The sequence below is a fragment of the Chinchilla lanigera genome, unplaced genomic scaffold (genome assembly GCF_000276665.1).
Source record: "Chinchilla lanigera isolate Chin_1 unplaced genomic scaffold, ChiLan1.0 scaffold00052, whole genome shotgun sequence".
Taxonomy (NCBI): Eukaryota; Metazoa; Chordata; class Mammalia; order Rodentia; family Chinchillidae; genus Chinchilla; species Chinchilla lanigera.
The window spans coordinates 3626117-3642937 of NW_004955453.1; the positions used below are offsets into that span (position 1 = coordinate 3626117).

At 47.7% G+C, this 16821-nt stretch overlaps 1 protein-coding gene across 6 annotated transcripts in view; it reads right to left on the reverse strand.

Annotated features, from left to right (window-relative positions):
- Nucleotides 1-16821, reverse strand: part of Dis3l2 (DIS3 like 3'-5' exoribonuclease 2) — a 292479-nt gene that overhangs the window by 67373 nt on the left and 208285 nt on the right. For all 6 annotated transcript variants that reach the window (XM_005395384.2, XM_005395381.2, XM_005395382.2 and 3 more), the window contains one exon: nt 3064-3171. In XM_005395384.2, coding sequence (XP_005395441.1) covers nt 3064-3171 — 108 coding nt within the window. The remainder of the gene's footprint in view (nt 1-3063; nt 3172-16821) is intronic.

Consider the following 16821-nt stretch of genomic DNA (forward strand, 5'->3'; position numbering starts at 1 on the left):
TCAGCGGCAAAAGCGCCTGCCTGGCAAGCGCAAGGTCGTGAGTTCGGTTCCCGGTACCGGAGAAAAACCAAAAAAAAAAAAAAAAAAAAAACCAGGGTGATGAGGATGGTAAGTTCATTGTGCTATTTTATTTACTTTCATATATGTCTAAAATTTTTCAATATAAAAATTTTGTTAAAATATACAGTTGTAAAAGCTTGCTAGGAAAGTCCCTCTACCTCCTTTCTCATTTCCCTAGGGAATCACTTTTATCTCTTTTAACAGATTATTTTGATGCTAATTTCCATATTTCTATAAAACCTGCTTATTACTTCTATATCCACTAGGCATTACCTGCAGACTCTTCACGATAGAATTTGTTTTGCCCCCTGCCCCATCGTCCTTTCCCAACGATACCCACATCACTGTTGCCTTCAACACCGTTACCCGTAACTGTGAGAACTCACACATTGATACCCTAACTCAGTTTGTAAACAAGAAGTGTCACTCCTCTTTCCCACCCAACTCTGCCTTCACTAGGGCTCATGTGCGTGTTAGTCTGTCTGACCTTTCTGTATACCGCATGTATCAGTCCTCCCCAAGCATCCCCCCACCTGGAACAGTGGTGAGGGACATACTCCCTGTCTTCCTCTTCCTTCACAGCTTGCTGAGAATGAGTATGCACAAGATGCTTGGTGTCCTGAGCCCATGCCCTCTGCAGATGACCTTCCTTGCTCTTGCAGTCAGTGGACACTTAGCTGGGCACAGATGTTTAGCATGGATATTGCAGCCTTCCATAAATGGACACGGTGTAATTGGCTGTTGCCTCTCTTCCGGGGTTGTATTGGAATAGCTTGGCATTATTCTTATGCAGAAACCTCGAGGTCCTTCTTCCTTTGTCTCCAGGGTCCTGAAATTCTATGATGTGTGTCTTGGAGGTGACCTGTCTCCATCACTTGGCTGGCAGTGCGCTTTCACTCCGAACAGTCATCTTCCCCAGGAATGGCGTGTTTCCTAGAACCGTTTTGTTCATCATTCCACACCTTGGTTTCTCTGGCTGCTCTGGAATGCTCACTGAACAGATGCTGCGTATCTTGAACTGGTCCTTTTTGTTTTGTTTTGTTTTGTTTTTCTGGTACCGGGAATTGAACTCATGACCTTGCACTTGCCAGGCAGGCACTGTGCTGCTGAGCTAAATCCCCAGCCTGACCAGGTCCTTTAATTTTTTAATCTTTTCTCCTCCTGGGACAATTCCTCAACTTCACCTTCCAACTGGAATCTGGAATCTTCTCTTTCTTTTCCTGGTTTTAATTTCTAGGAGTACTTTTGTTCTTCCTCCAAATGTCTCTTTTTTCAAGTTACATCTTGTAACATAGAAACTCTCTTTCTCAAACAAAACAAAAAAGCCCCACTTCTTGAAGAATATAAAGGACAGTTTCTTTTCGCCCTGTTAGTATGTTAGGTCCTAGTTGCTTTTTCTACTGTTCATTTACTTTGTCCTCCTATCTCACTTTCCTTTCTTGTCTCTCAAATGTGGACTCTAAACCGAGGGGCCTGGGTCACGTGGATTTAATGCCCAGCTCCTGTGCTGAGCTGCTGATCCAGAACCCTTGGCTTAGAAGTCCTTGTGCCTGATGGCTCAGGTTCCTCCAAGAAAGCTGTCCCCTCTCCTTACTTCCACGTATAGGCCTGGCTCCCAGGGTTCCGGTGGTGCTGGGAAAAGCACACTGGGGCTCCTGTCTCCTGGCAGCTGACACTCGCTCACCCCTTTAAGGTGTCACCTTCAGGTGCACTGTCCCCTCATTCACACAGCCCTTCCTGCAAGCCAGTGAGCTAAACTTCCAACCCACACTGCTGCCAGCCACCTGGCTGTCACCCACCCCTCCCCGCCGTGCAGTGATCCAGCGCTGTCAACTTTGGAATTTTTCGCCTCTCGGCTTCCTCCATTGCTGGCTCAGGAGTTAGCTTTCGCAGGCCCGCTAAGTCCGTTCCACTCAGCCATTTGCTACCCAGCTTCCAAAAGGTTGTTGCTGTTGTCTCCTCTCCCACTCTCTTTGTCCTTGTGGGTTTAGGTCTTTAAAAAAAATCTTTCTACTGTTGTTTCAGTGAGGTTTTTGGAGGGAATGAAAGTAAATGTGTATTCAACCCTCCATCTTTATTTGGAACTTCTTTATTGACTAATTTTATTAGAACACCTTCCTAGTACATAATATTTATCTTGCTCGTGGGGAGCTGGGACATGTACAAAACACAACCCCAAATTCCTTTTTAATCCCCTTTTCCTCCTCCCCCATCTCTTGATCCCCTTCCTATTTCAGAAAGATCTATCTCTTCCCATTCTATTATCTTTTATTTTTCTCTTTATATTTTAGGTTTTTCACATAAGAGAAACCATGCAATATTGAAGCTTGTGTGTCTGATTTACTTCACTTAATATTATGTTCTCAGGGTGAATCTATTTTCCTGCAAATGACTAAGTTTATGCTTCTTTATAGCAGAGTTGTACTCTACTGTGTTTATAATTAAATATCTTTCCTTTTTTTACTTCCACTTAATGTTACAGGACACACACTTCCCATGTTCCTCCATGGTTGCTATGGGCATCTCAGTAACTGCAGGACACCTTTCTGCTGAGCAGGCCCCCTGGCTTACGGAGTGATTCCTGTGTTCTGGATGCATGTGTCTGCTTTGGGGAAGGGAACTAGCTCTTACTACAGTCCTTTGGTGTGCCTTCGCTTCACCCCCACGTCCAGAGAAGGTTTGTGGGCAGTTCTCTCCCCTCTGTTCCCATCCTGGGCCTCGTCCCCTTGTTCCCTCATCCCCCTCTCCACAGCGCTACTTTGCAAATTTGTCCCCATGCCTGCAGTCATCCTGCACAGGAGGGCAGAGCTCATCTTTCTAAAGTGATGTGTCCGACGAACCCTCCCTGGCGCCTGTGGTTCATATGGACTTCCCTCCGGGTCCCCCTAGTTTGATGCCACCCCCTACGCAGATAATCCAGGACCAGGCACATGGCGGGTGGTCAGCACAACTCCCGGGACGGGATGATACTAGGAGAATAAACGCCAATCCGTCTGCTGTTACCTTGCCCTCAGAGGTAAGCGTCCAGATCACAGAGAAGGTCAGCTTGTCAGTCATGGGATTGAGGCTGCACAGCTCCTCACACAGCAGCCTGGGAAGCATGGGGACCACCTGTAAACAGAGGACAGCTGTGAGTACCTTTCTCCAAATCCTAGGAGTTGTCGCAGGCTTGGAAGCAGCCAGAGGGTAGAGCTTGAGTGACCCTGCTGAGCTTCCACAGTGATGGGCAGCTGTGTTACCGGAAGACACCGGAGGGACCACATCTCCGACCCTTACAGGAGCCTCTGGTGTCAAGGGAATGAGGGGGTGAAAGCAGGAAGACTTGGTAACAAAAGGTAAGAAAGACTGAGGCAGGAGGAGCTCAGCTTGGGCAACTTAGCAAGAGCCTGTGCCCAAATTTTTTTAAAGGTGTGTGTGTGTGAGGGTGTAGCTTAGGGTGAAGGCCCTCGGTTAATTCACAGTGCCACCAAGAAAGAAAAAAAGAAAGGGGGGGAGCAGGCAGAAAGGGAGAGAGAGAAGAGAGAAAATGAATGAATGAATGAATGAAAACCAGCTACCTACAGTCAGTTCTTTGGATTCCTGGGTTCCTTAACCTTGGATGGAAAATCTTACAAAAAAATAAAGCACCTGCACTGAGCATGCACAGGCTTTCTTCTTGTCATGACTCCCTGAGCAATACAGTACAACCATCTATAGTGTTCACACTGTGCTGAGGAGAATGACGACTCTAGAGAAGGTCTCAAATATACAGAAGATTGTGATGTCTGCACGCAAAGGCCCGCACTACCGAATCAAAGAGACCAGAGCACTGCTGGATTCTAGAGCCAACCCTGTGTGGAGACCCAGGGGTGGCCGAAGTAACACTGAAGCTCTGCTCTCCCAAATGGCTTGTGCTTTGAATATAACTATTGTGGGTGAACTACATGTTTAAGAACCCAAAAGCTGAATGTAAACTCTTCAGAGTTTCAGCAGAGTAGAATTAAGCCATTATTTGATATACTAACTGAACACATCATGGTGTGCCATGTCACATGTTGGAACATTAACAGGAATACTCTAATGAGGTATCACTACTGCAATAAAACAGAACAGTTGATACATCTAGGACTTGTCAATGAACACGGGCCAACTACTCATCTATTTTGCAATCTTTGAAACCTAAAGGATATTTCCTTGTACTGATCTTCACATCTCATAATAAACCGTCTTTAACAAAAACATTTGCTTTCAACTTACTTTCAAATGGTGACCAGAATATTACTTGTTTTCTCTACTACTCCAAAGGTGAAATGAGCGTATCTGTACCTCTCAAGATATTGCACACTTTCCCCTTGCCTTCAAATCCGTTTCCTCTCCCAATTTTTTTTTTAAAGCACTGGTATGTAATCCATTGACCCCACTTCGCATTTGTGTTTATTGTGGCCCCGCCCGCAGTGCAGTGTAGGGCCCTGGGCTGAGTAACTAAGAAGGGAGGAGCAGGCAGGGCTGCTGTACACTGAGGCTAACAGAGCTGATTTCTTCAGAACCAAAACAAAACAAACCCCAGTGCTTTCTCACTCAGTGCGAAGTGTCTGTTCTACTATGCCTCAGTACAGTAAGTATCTTTGGTGTGGGAAAGCTAATTCCAGAACGCATGGGCCCACATCTGTAAAAATAATAGTTGTTTAGCATTATTCTAAAAGATACAGTGTCTTTTAACATCTTCGTTAAACCTAATGAAGACCTGAAAACTTCTGGCAATAGCTTTCACAAGACAGCTACCTTTGAAATGTTTTTCTTTTTTTTCTGTACAGATTTTATAATTATATATACAAGCATACACAGGCACGGATTCTATTATTCAGCTTTTGGAGGGTTTTTTTTTTTTTTAAGAAAGGAATAAATCTCTCCTAACTAAAATTCTGTAAATGCAATGTTTTTCTTGACCTTGATTTTGCACCATTGGCTCAGATGACAATAAATTTTCTTTCTTAACATGTCTAATGGTGCGTTAAAATGTCCTCTAAGTACTTAACATTTTCTGGAGTGTTAAGTGTTTTACAAAATGGCACATCTTCATCTGCATCAACACACTATGAAATGGGGACGTTTCAGTATCATACGAGTTCATGCTTGACTGACAGAGCTTTTGAATGCTCTCTGCCTCTGGACTAAGCCATGGACTGAATTCTAGCCAGCCCCACCCTCCACCTTCACCTGTTGAAGACTAACCATTAGTTTGACAGTGTTTGGAAACAGGGTCCTTAGGAGGTAATTAAGGTTAAATGAAGTCATAGGGTGAGGCCTAATCCCATGGGTTGGTGACTTTGTCAGAGGAGGAAGTGGGGAGAACACACTGATCTCTGCAATCCGGGAAGGAAAGAAAGTGGGGAGAGGGCACAGCCACACACGAGCCAGGAAGAGGGCCCTCACCAGGAGCCACACTGGCCGGCACCTTGATCAGGGGCTTCGCAATTCCAAAAATGTAAACAAATGAATGTTTCTTGTTGACATCTCCCAGTCTGCAGCATATTATTACAGGAGCCTGAGCTGACTATGATAGACTAAAGCGGGTTTGCTGCGTGAATTCCTGTATTCTCCTCTAGGCTGCATTATGAGATGACTGCTCACCCTGGACACTTATTGCAGTGATTCTAGTCCAGGGCTTAATCTGTCTATTTTTTAAAAACAGGTAATAAATACTTTTTCTAAGTTTACAAGGCAGTATCTTACTTTAACTCATAAAACTGAACATCTGATAACGTAACATAATTTCTGACATCACGTTTCAGTGTGTGTTTGAAAGTTATTGCAACTTGGACCTGGACTGAACCCTAGAACAGAAAGGAACACTAATGGAAAAATCACTGAGATCCCAAAAGTGTGGAGCTGAGTTAACGGTAATGTCCCAGCGTGGGTTTCTTAGTTCTCAAAGGACAGCACGGTACTGTAAGGTTTTAATGATGGCGTGTGTGGAACCTCTCTATCCCATCTCTAGAAACTTTTCTATAAACAAAAAATAATTTCAAAATGAAAGAGCTTATAAAGAAAGGAAAACAATGCTTTTATTAATCTAGTGTTATACATTTAAACATGATATAAACTTGTGCTAATTATGTTCATGAAATCTGATCTGTCTTTGAATCTGTGTTTGGCGTTAAGATTTTATTTGCAAAGAGAGCTTGGCCAAAACAAAAACGTCTAAATACCACTGAGCAGTTGCGGGCAGTGCAGGCTCATGGTGCGGGGAATGACAAACTTAGCCACTCGAGAGATCTGGAGTCAAATCCTGGGCCAGCATTTCCTGTGTGACTTGGGAAAGCAGTACAATTCTGGATCTGGGTTTCCTTAGTCATAAAGCAGTATCTGAGGGTGCTCAGTAAAAGTCAGCTCAAGGTGTCCAAGCTCCTGTCTCCTCACTCAGCCTTCCGTGCAGCACCATGCCTGGTGTGGTGGACTGACAACTGGTGGTCAACTTGTAACACCCAGCTGAACTGAACCAGCATGGTGCTGACCTGAGGATCGCTGCGGCAGCATAAGAGGCAGAACTGGAGAAGAAAAAGAAGACAGGCTGTTGGGAGCTGATAGAAGCTGTTAGGAAGCTGTTAGAAAGCTGCTGGTTCTCTTGGGCTGTTCTGGTGGAGGACCTTGTCATGCTGGCTTTCCTGATCAATTTGGCTGTTCTCATCAGAGAAGGAGTGCGGGACCTCGGCTGTCCCTGAGAATGGCTACGGTTCACTGGGGGAGCTCTGGTCCTCACATTTGAGCACCATTTCCTGGCTCTGGAGGAGAAGATGGTGCACTGCTCAGTCTCCTGGAAAAGCTTGTCGCATTGGTTTTCCTGATAGGAACTCAGCTTTCCTCATTATTTGGAGCAGCTCGGGACCTCACTGTTGCTGAGGATGGCTGTGTTACCTTACGGAGGAGCTCTGGTTCTTACTTTGAGCATTGCTTCTTGGTTCCAGTGCAGGTCCCTCAGCCTGCTAACACAGATCCTTCATTCCCTTGGCACAGACTTCCTAGCTTCTACCACTGACCTTTGGGCCTTCCCAGCACAAATCTGTGACACAGGGCTGCATGAGACGTTGACATGGGCCCTTGGCCTCCAGTTGGATTTGTGAGAGGCACTGTTATGGGCTCTAGGTCTTCAGCTGGACTCATGTAGGACGTTATCATGGGATCCAGACCCTCACCTGGATTCTTTGGTCTTTAGTGTATGGACAGATTTCGTGCACTCTCTGTTGTATGACTCTCTGGGTGACTGTTATAAATAATCTATAAAGTATGTGTCCTGTATTATATTGCTTTTCCTTGCAAAACCCCAAACTACAATACCCAGGCACTGCCCACCAGTCACATGGGCCTCCACCTGCCTCACCTGCTCACCGCTGCAGCTCTTGCAAGCTGCTCCATCTTTCTAGAACTCCTTTCTGAATGTTTGCATCTGGCAAACTTCCACATATCCTTCTAGATTTGGCTCATGGCCCAGACTCCCCCAGCTGCAAACATGTGCCCCTCCACTGTCCTTCAGAGGGTGCAGGGCACTTTCCAACAGCGGCCACTGCCCCGTCCTTCCCGTACCCACTGACAGCTCCACAGCACTGACCACACCACGTCCTGGTTGCTTCTTGAGGTGCCTCTCCCCTCTTCCAGACCAGGGAGCCCTCGGGCTCAAGGACGGGCTTTGCCCTGTCCCTCTGCTCACCATCTGACACACAGCTGGCACTCTGAGTCTGCAGACTTGTCCAGGAAATGAATGACTGTATTTTCTATGTTTATTGCTTATCGCATTGCATAAGCAACATTTTATGAAATACCTGCTAGACTTCTCTTTAAACATCTTTACATAAAAGATCAGTACTTGAAGAAGAAGGTAAACTGTTTTGGCTACTGCTCCTAAAGCTCTCGGCACACCCAGTGGCTGTCCAGGTTATCCAAACTGCTTTGCTTCTCACGCTGCAATGGTCCAATGCCAAAGAACCTAAGCGCGCATGAAGAAGCAAAACAGGGAAACTTTCTGGATAGTGCAATTATATTAAATTTCTAAGAGACATTCCTTTTAATACACTTTTCAGCAGATCTTGAGGCAGAGATCAGATGGAATTCTGAGAAAACAGTCTTTATGTCCATACAGTTTTGTTAATAGGTGGTTAGGCTGCTTTCAAAGGAGAAGGGATTAAGAGGTTACAGCCACACTTGTGGTCTGGCACCTCACAGCCTCTCATAAATCGGGCCTGGTCCTGCCAGGGTCACGCGAATGTGCTCTCCCAGAACCCCACGCGCAGCGGGCACTGCTGTGGAGGAGGGCTGGTGGGCAGGTGGCCCCCTCCCATAATGTCAGGGGGAGACGCGCCTGGACCCCAGGCAGCACATCCACTATGTGAGACCCGCCAGGTACCTGGGAGGACTCAGATCCAGGAAGCTGTATGCAGAGCACCACATGCACTGGGGAGGAAAAGCTGCCCCATGGAGCAGAACCTAGGCCGCCAGGGGCACTGTGCCCGTGCTCGCTCCCTGACCACTGCACTTCTCTTCTGTTCAGCCTCATCAGCCTGCCTGCTCAGTACGGAGCCTTCCAAGACCTCCCCACCGCCCCGTGCCAGCTCTGCAGCCTGAGACCCACCTCAGCCCCTGCTTCCCTGGTGACAGAGCTGGCTGAGCGGCACAGTGCTGCGTCGTGGAGCAGTGAGCTCCTGCCACGCACCCAGTGTGCCTTTCTCTGATCTGTGTTAACTCCTTCCCCACGGCCTTCAGATTTGATTCAAAAATGTTACAGCTCTGCTGACACCTCCCACCCCACTGCCTTCTGCTCCTTCTTAGCAGGAAACCTCCCCTTTTCTCACAGAGAAAACTGTGATTTCCCGACGCAAGTCCTCCCAAGTTCCCTTCTCGTGTCCCCCTTCTGTTTCTGCCATGTCTCCCTAACTCCCCACGTGCGGCTGGGTCGTAGCTATCTCACGGGTGTCCCTCCAGCCCACAGTGCAGCTCTGTCTGCCTACCTCTGGCTCTTCACAGCGAGCTCCCTGGTAGGCCAGTCTCCCCGTCACACTGTGAAGCAAGGTCAGAGTTGCTGGTTTAAAAGACAGATACCATCCTCTCCCAACCTCCTCACTGTAGCTGTGCTTCCTGCCTTCATTCTCTTCCCTATCCAGTGTAACACTTTTGTACATATTAAAATTGTAGGTAATATCAAATCAAATATGAGCATGTGAACATCATGAGGCTCCAACTCTTACAATAAATAAGGTTGCTATACTGGTCTAGAGCTTTTTCTCCCATGCACACATGACTATATACAGGTAAGAATTACATAGTACAGGCACACATAATTTTTCTACATAGTCCAGGCTGGCCTTGAACTCATGGCAATCCTCCTGTCTCAGCCTCCAGAGTGCTAGGATTATAGGCATGCACCACCACACCTGGCAGGCACACAGCACCAGGGTACAGTCTACATGGGCCCTCACTGGACCCCTCCATACTCTTCACGTTCTTCCCACCTCTACTCAGAGCTCCAGACTCCTCTATTTAATTGAGATGTCCACAGATTCTTCTGACACTGTGTGGAAGAGACAAAAGTGAGCTTTTTCCTCCTTCTACCTGCTGCTGTGTCGACAACCCTCCTGCTGTTAAGGGCACTGCCTTGTACGCTGTTAAATAAGCAAGCAAATAAACAAAAGCCAAACTCCCCTTGAACCACTCAAGAAACAAAACACCATGCCCACCTCCAGATCAGCTGCCCCTTCCCCACCAGATACACACACCTGTCACTGGGCATAAATCTGTAACTTTTCCACCCTTCTTGCCCAGGACATCCGATCAGTCCCTGCATCCCTCCTAACTTTCGTTCAAATGTCTGTCTCCATCTTCATCCAATTTAAGCACTGAAAGATTGCTCGTCCTCAGGAGACAGTCTAATGGGGTCTCCCAAACCAGCGGCAGAGTTGTGGAGGTGGTGTTATTCTGGATGGAAGTTCCACTGTGCAGCAGACAGGGTTGAGTGTACCCTCAAAGGTTCATGCACTGGGAGTGTGGTCTCCAGCAAGGCAGCACTGAACATAGTGGAACCTTTAAGAGGTGGAGCCAAGACTCACGTGCCCTCTCTTGGGCTTGCAGTCTAGACTTCTGGCCAGGGCTTCTGGTCTGAGCTTCAGCTCTCTCCTGGCACTGTGGTCCCCTCTATCAGGAGGTGAGGTAGACAAAGCAGCCCTTGTCAGGGTGTCACTATGCTGTCTGGACCTTCCACTGACTAAACAAATCTTTCTTCTTTTTAAGTACACAACTTCAGGTATTTCATTAGAGTGATGGAAAACAGACTAATGCAGCTTCCTTGTGTACTTTTACCTTTAAAATGTGGACTGCATTACAAATGTGCATGCCGCCCCTGCACAGGGAGCATGCTAACTTTTCTTACAGTTGGTTCCAACTCTAATCTCTGTGCTTCCAAAGTGAGTGCTGCTTTCCTCGTCATTTACCGACTTCTGCATGGCTGTACTCATTAAACACCCAAGGACAAAGCTGCAACCCCATCTGTATCAGGACCTGGTGCCTTTGCCTTCCCAGTAATTGATAAGGTGAATCCCAGAACAGGATTTTTGCCTGTTCTGTGAGTGAGGGAGGGGCAGAACACCTTCCTGAGCTCAAGCAGGCATTGGTAAAGTGTAGACTCTCCATGGTTAGTAGCCCAGGCTTCGAGGCAGCCGGGAGCTGGTAAGAAGCTGACCTCCGTACCGTCTCCAAGGCAGCAACAAAGATTAACTGGGGAGCAAACTCTCGCACTTCCTTATCCTGTGCCTCCCCCACTTCCTGTTGTGTGACTGGGATTGCTGGAACTCAGAGGGGACTGTGAGCAGGAGCAGATGAAATACTGTTGTTCAGGGCATCCATGTGGCACCAAGCTCAAGATATCTATTGTCTACTTCTCAAGTGCTGAGACGTCATCACAGTGGTAAACTCTTAACATCAGAACAACATCTCCATCTATTCTGGGGAGGCTCTTCAAGGCCTTGGGAACATGACTGGGGAAGGCCCTGGGGTAGCACGACACCCTTGCCTCTGGCCTCAGTCTCCTTCAATCACTGTCACTTCCTGGCCAGCTCTCCAGGGACTGTCCATGCTCCTCAGCCTGCAACTCCAGGCCTCTCTGCAACCTCGCCCCTTGGCTCCCCTTGCCGCTCACACCCCAGCAATCCCAAAGGACACGCTGCTCCTGAAGAAGCCATTTCTAGCCTCTGCCTGCACCGATCTCCCCACCCACTTCTGTCTGGAAACCGCTCACTCACAATGGGAAACACTGTTCAGAAACGCCTGCTGTGTGCAGCCTCTGGGCCCAGAAGAAGCTCCTATCCCACCAGCACTTAGGCAGATCCAACTTCTCCCTCCTCTCTGTACGCCTGTGCCCAGGGCACTTCTGTAAGGAAGGCAGCCCAGGACACACAAGTGTTTGCAGACACGCCCACCTTCTCGGACTTCCCCACAGCTGGACCAGCACCCTCCTCATCTTTGCAGCCCCAGTGCCTGGCACACAGCTGGCACTCGATCTGTGCTAAGTGGATGAAGCGCAGCCAGTGGCAGAAAAGGTAAAAGGCTTGAAGTGTGCCTCAGGGCCAGGTCTAGAATTGGGTGAGAACAAACTTCAAAGCTGGCCGTAGAAGAAAAGGACAGATGTCAAGCTCTGACTTTCTAAGCATTCTGGGAGAATGTTTGGAGAGCTGCAAGAAACTGATCAGTTGGGTCAATACAGCACTGCCCAAGGCAGCTGGGTGGGGGTACCAACAAGACTATAAAATCTTACATTAGCCTCAGAGAGCAGAAACATCTGCTAAAGCCACAGCGGGCAGGCTGGCCAAGTTCAGCAGCAGGTTAGCCAGGACAGCCCTGTGACCAATGGAAAGGGCCACAGAAAGGAGGAATCAATCATCCAGGCAAAGACAGACAGGAAGGATGAGCAGTGACATTGGGCCAGAGGCCCACAGCCCACAGGGATCTTGCTACCATCGGGACCGCAGGGGCCCCTCTGTCCTCTTCAGCTCTGGCCTGGGATGGGCCCTTGCCCAAACCCCCTCCTGCCCTCAGTGCCCAATAGCCCAGATCTGTGGCCTCGCAACTTGGTGAAGTTTTCTCCTTTTCTCTGAGAACCTCAAGGTTTCAACACCATGATAGCTCAGCTAGCTCCCTACTGAAACGATGGAAAGGAGCTAGATCATTCTCTGCAGGCCAACATCACTGTTTAAAAAGAGTTTTCTTTTTCGTATCAACACTTCCATGAATTCAGAATTTGATCAACTCTTTGCTACACAGTTGGACATTAGCAAAACATCAACACTCTGACAACCTGCTGGTGTCAGAAAGGAACATCTTAAAACTCCTTGGACTCTTCCCGGAGACGGGCTTCCAATCCCAATCTTTGATCTCTATTATAAAGCAGTACCAATAAAATATTGTAGAGATTTATGGGTGAACTTTCATTTGAGCTGTTTCACACCTAAAATAACATGAGTGGTTGGGCCAGTAGGCAGAAAATTTAGGTTTAGGTTTCAACTGTTTAGGTTTCCTTTTACTTTTAAAACTTAATTCACTTATTTAAAAAAATTCCCCGAAAACTTAAAATTATATTGTACCTCTCTCTCTGAGAGAAGACAGTGGGGAGACATTAAGTGGGTAAATGTTGTGTCCCTCACAAAAGGACAGGCCCAAGTTTAGGTAGACAGTTGTCCCCTGTCCTTAAGTTGAACTTTCTGCCTGAGTACACCCAATAGTTAATAAAGAGTTACCAAATACTTATTTCTGTGACTAAAGTCTCAACAAAAAGAATTTCATTTAAAAGCCACTGAGATGGGATTTGGACCCAAGACTAGTTTCACTGTGTATTGTCCTACTCTACAGGGTAATTCCCCAAGCCCAGCTCAGACCGTAATTCTGACCATCAGTCACTTATAGGTCAGCACTGAAATGAAAAGAAATCAGAGCTACATGGAACCCCCAGGCCCCCTCCCCAAGTGATGAAGTTTGAGAAAATTATTTTGCCAAAAGGAGAAAGCAGGGAATCTGGAAGGGAGAAGCAGCTCATCCAGCTTTTAAGAAGACCTTTATAGGCGAAGTAAAGTAAAAACAGCAGAAAAGTTCCTGGACACAGTTCTTCAAGAAACAAGAGCAGGAAGGAAGGTCAGAGCAGCGGTTCAAAGGCATCAGAACGCATGGCTGCTGCTGTCCAAGGTTGTGGGTCGGTGTCTGTGTTCCTGCCAAGCAGGAGGCAAGGCGGACAGCAGCACCGGGCCCTGTCCCCACGCCACCTACAGGGCTTCTCAGAGGCCCAAAGAGACACCGAGTATGGAGACGTTGCAAAAGCCAAGTAAAGAGCTGAAAAGGTGACATGCTCAGTTATTTCACTCAATTTTACTTTCTGAATTTCTCACGTTGAAATGCAATTTCTGGTTACAAGCAGAGAATGCTGCAGCTGGACAAGAGAAAGCCACTGCTTCAAAGAACCTCTAGTTGTGTTCACTATTCTTCAATATTTAAGTGTGAAGAGCAGAGTTAAACTTCCCTATATATGGAGACTGTTTCACATTCATCCACTTGATGTCTTTAAGAGATCGCTTCAAAGATCAATGTTTAAGAGTTTGCTTCTATCTCTCTATCATACATTAGAGTTCTGCATATAAAAGGGAGTTTGGGGTCTCATCTTCCTGATTGGCGAGGCCTGGGCCACAGCATTTCCGGGCAGGAAGGAGAGACCTGAGGTCCCATGCAGCCAGAACTGTGTTCTCTGGAGGGCTAAGCTAGGAAGGAGGCACCTTGACAGTGATGTGATTTCTTTGTCTCAGAGCAAAGTAAAGTGGAGGTGACCCCCAAAAAGCTTGAAGAAATTTAAGTATAGCATACACTTAGATAGAAAAATGCACCAGTCATAAATAAAATGCTGCTGTGGTTGTACAAGTGGAACACTCATGTAATCAGCACCCACATCAAGTCTCACTGGAAGGCCCTCCCACTTGGGGCCTTCTCCCCTCCACAGTGACCACTGGTACAGACTGGCTTGGGCAGATTTTGATCTTACTTCAATGGAACCATACAGTGTGCATGCTTGAGCCTGGTCTCCTTCATCTTTCTGACTGGGGGGTGGCTGTCAACTGCTCAGTCTCACTGTTGTGCAGCCTCTGCCTGGGTGAATGGGCCATGATATTTTTGTCCATTGCACGGGTAATGGGCACTGACTGGGTTTCCAGGTGTTTCCTTTTTTTTTTTTTTTTGGCTCTTTGGAATAGTGCACCAATGAACATTCTTTTCATAATATACATAGTATGCATTTTTATTGGGGACATATCTAGAAGTAGACTTGTGGAGCCGCAAGGTATGTCCAGGTTCAGCTCTACAGATTTATCAGTTTTTGAAAGTAGTTATATCAATTTGCCTTTCCCCAGCACTGAGAGTCTGTTATTACTTCATAGGCTAAGGATACATGGTATTTTCTTTTTATTTTAGCTGTGCTGATGGGTTCTGCACATCTCTGAGGTGAAAGTTGGCTCCCTTTTCACCTTTCCCAGTAAAGCAAATCCCAATTAACTATGGCATTGCCAGGTGTCATAAACTAGGCACTTTTGAGTCGGTCTCAGGCTCTAAAGGCAAGTGTTGGCAGGCTGGATATGTGGAAGACTCATAGTAGGTGACACCGGCAGGCTATGGAAACTTCCACAGACCCAAGGAACTGGTCTTCCAGCTCTTGCACTAGCGGATGGTGGTGGGAACCTACAGGAATATCACACCGCATCTTCCACGTGGATATCGTCTGAAACTCTGCTCAGGGTGTAGTCTTCACTCCTGTCCTGGGCCTGCCAAAAGATCCAGCGTCCTCCAAGCTAACTCATGGCCCTGTAAGTATTGCCTGGCTCTCCCATGCTAGAAAGGTGAATCTACGGTCACTATGGGTGGGAACATTAAGTAAAGAATGAAGAAAGCCATGGACAAGGAATGTTGTCCATAGTGAGTGTGACACCCAAATGTCGTTCTTCTAGTACCAGGCAAGTAGGTCCCACCTGGCTCCAAGTAAAGGTTAGATGGATGCAAACTTAAAGAGTGTTAAAGAAATCTCCCCAAAATATAAGCATAACCTGAAGGGCAGCGCAGTGGAGCTGGCTCCAGCACAGCCATGGCACAGAGAGCAATGGCATGTGGAGGCCGTGGTGTGGCGGCCAGGGAGGGAGGAAGCCTGGAGAACAGAGCTCTGTGGGGCAGACGCTCGCACTGTGTTTTTGAAGGAGGGTGAGAGTTAAGACACTGGGCAGTGCAAACACCACAGTTAGGCTGACAGAGGCCATGGAGGCCAGAGAGGAACAGGTTTGTCTGACACAGTGGAGTCCAGTAGAGAGCCTCCGTGCTCAGCTGAGGGCAAAGCTAGTGGTTCTCCCGAGGGATCCCTGACGGTGATGGGTCTCAGAGGCAGCTGTGCAGAAGGGTCACCTGCTGCCCATCGCCCACTCTGTTTCTTGAAACTGAATCTGATGATCGTGCAAGGTTTTGGCTTACAAGGTCACAGCTCTAGTCCACTGCAACCCTTTCTGCAGTCAGCGTTCCATTTTGGGAACAGCAAGACTATCCCACATGGTGGTTCTGATCATTCTGCATGAATGCTAAGCAAAGCTGACCCCCTAGAAACAGGCTGTCCAAGCTAGGGCACTGCTCGGAGAGCTTAGGGTTAGCGATCTCGAAGGCACCATCACGGGGCAGGCGAGAGGAGGCTCTGTGCACTGAGGGCAGCCACGGCAGACGACAGCCTGGCTCTCACTTGGAGCAAGGAAGCCCAGCTGGGATAGTTCCAGGGTGCCAGACAGTCGCCTTCACCATGAGACTGATGACATCGCTGTCAACCGTTAAGCCACTGAAGACAACAGAATCTTCAGCTCCTAAAGGATGGGGACACAATCAAGGCCCAGAACAGTCCCCCACTTTGAAAGGTTAGTTAATAACGAGTGGGCAAGTAGGAACCACGAGAGGAAGTCTTGGCAACATGATAAATACCAGAAATCCTAAGAGCTTTTAGATCGTCCCAGAGGACTGTTTGTTCGAGTGACTGGTATCTTTGTGGGTGTCATCTGGGCACTTTGCAGAACTGGAGCCCAGGGATTCTAGAACATTTCCTTCTTGAGGCTGGGGTGAAGATTATGCTATTGTAAGTGACCCAGGACTGTGATTGTGCAGCGGGGGTATGTCCGAGGCACAAGGTTGGGCTGAGGAAATGCATGATGATCCTCCTAGGTGACAGTCTTTCTGTTTAGTAGATCCTTTGCTTTTATTGCTAGCAGATGGCTGAGCCCTCAAAGGCCATGTGACATTGTGGCTTCCTGGGCCCCACAGAGGCACATCTGGAAGTCCAGCAGGGCCCTACCCTCGGTGATAACATCTGAAGTTCCCAGGATGGAGCAGTGCAGCAGGTAGAGCACTCAGATGGTCTCTTGTCCCTGGGAGCTGGGGTCATACAAAGAGCATTTAGCTCTCAGAATCCTCGGTGTGTGTGGCCTGGGGGTGGGGCATGCCTCTCACCTTACTGCAGCCAATGCACAAACCCCAGAAGCCACATCTTAGGCACAGGGAGAGGAGAAGCAGGGAAAGTCCAAACCAACGTGGGTAAGGATCCAAAACTGGACCACTGAGTTCATGGAAGTCAGATAGGAAGTAAAAGGACACAGCCAAGGGGCTGGGGATTTAGCTCAGCGGCAAAAGCGCCTGCCTGGCAAGCGCAAGGTCGTGAGTTCGGTTCCCGGTACCGGAGAAAAACCAAAACCA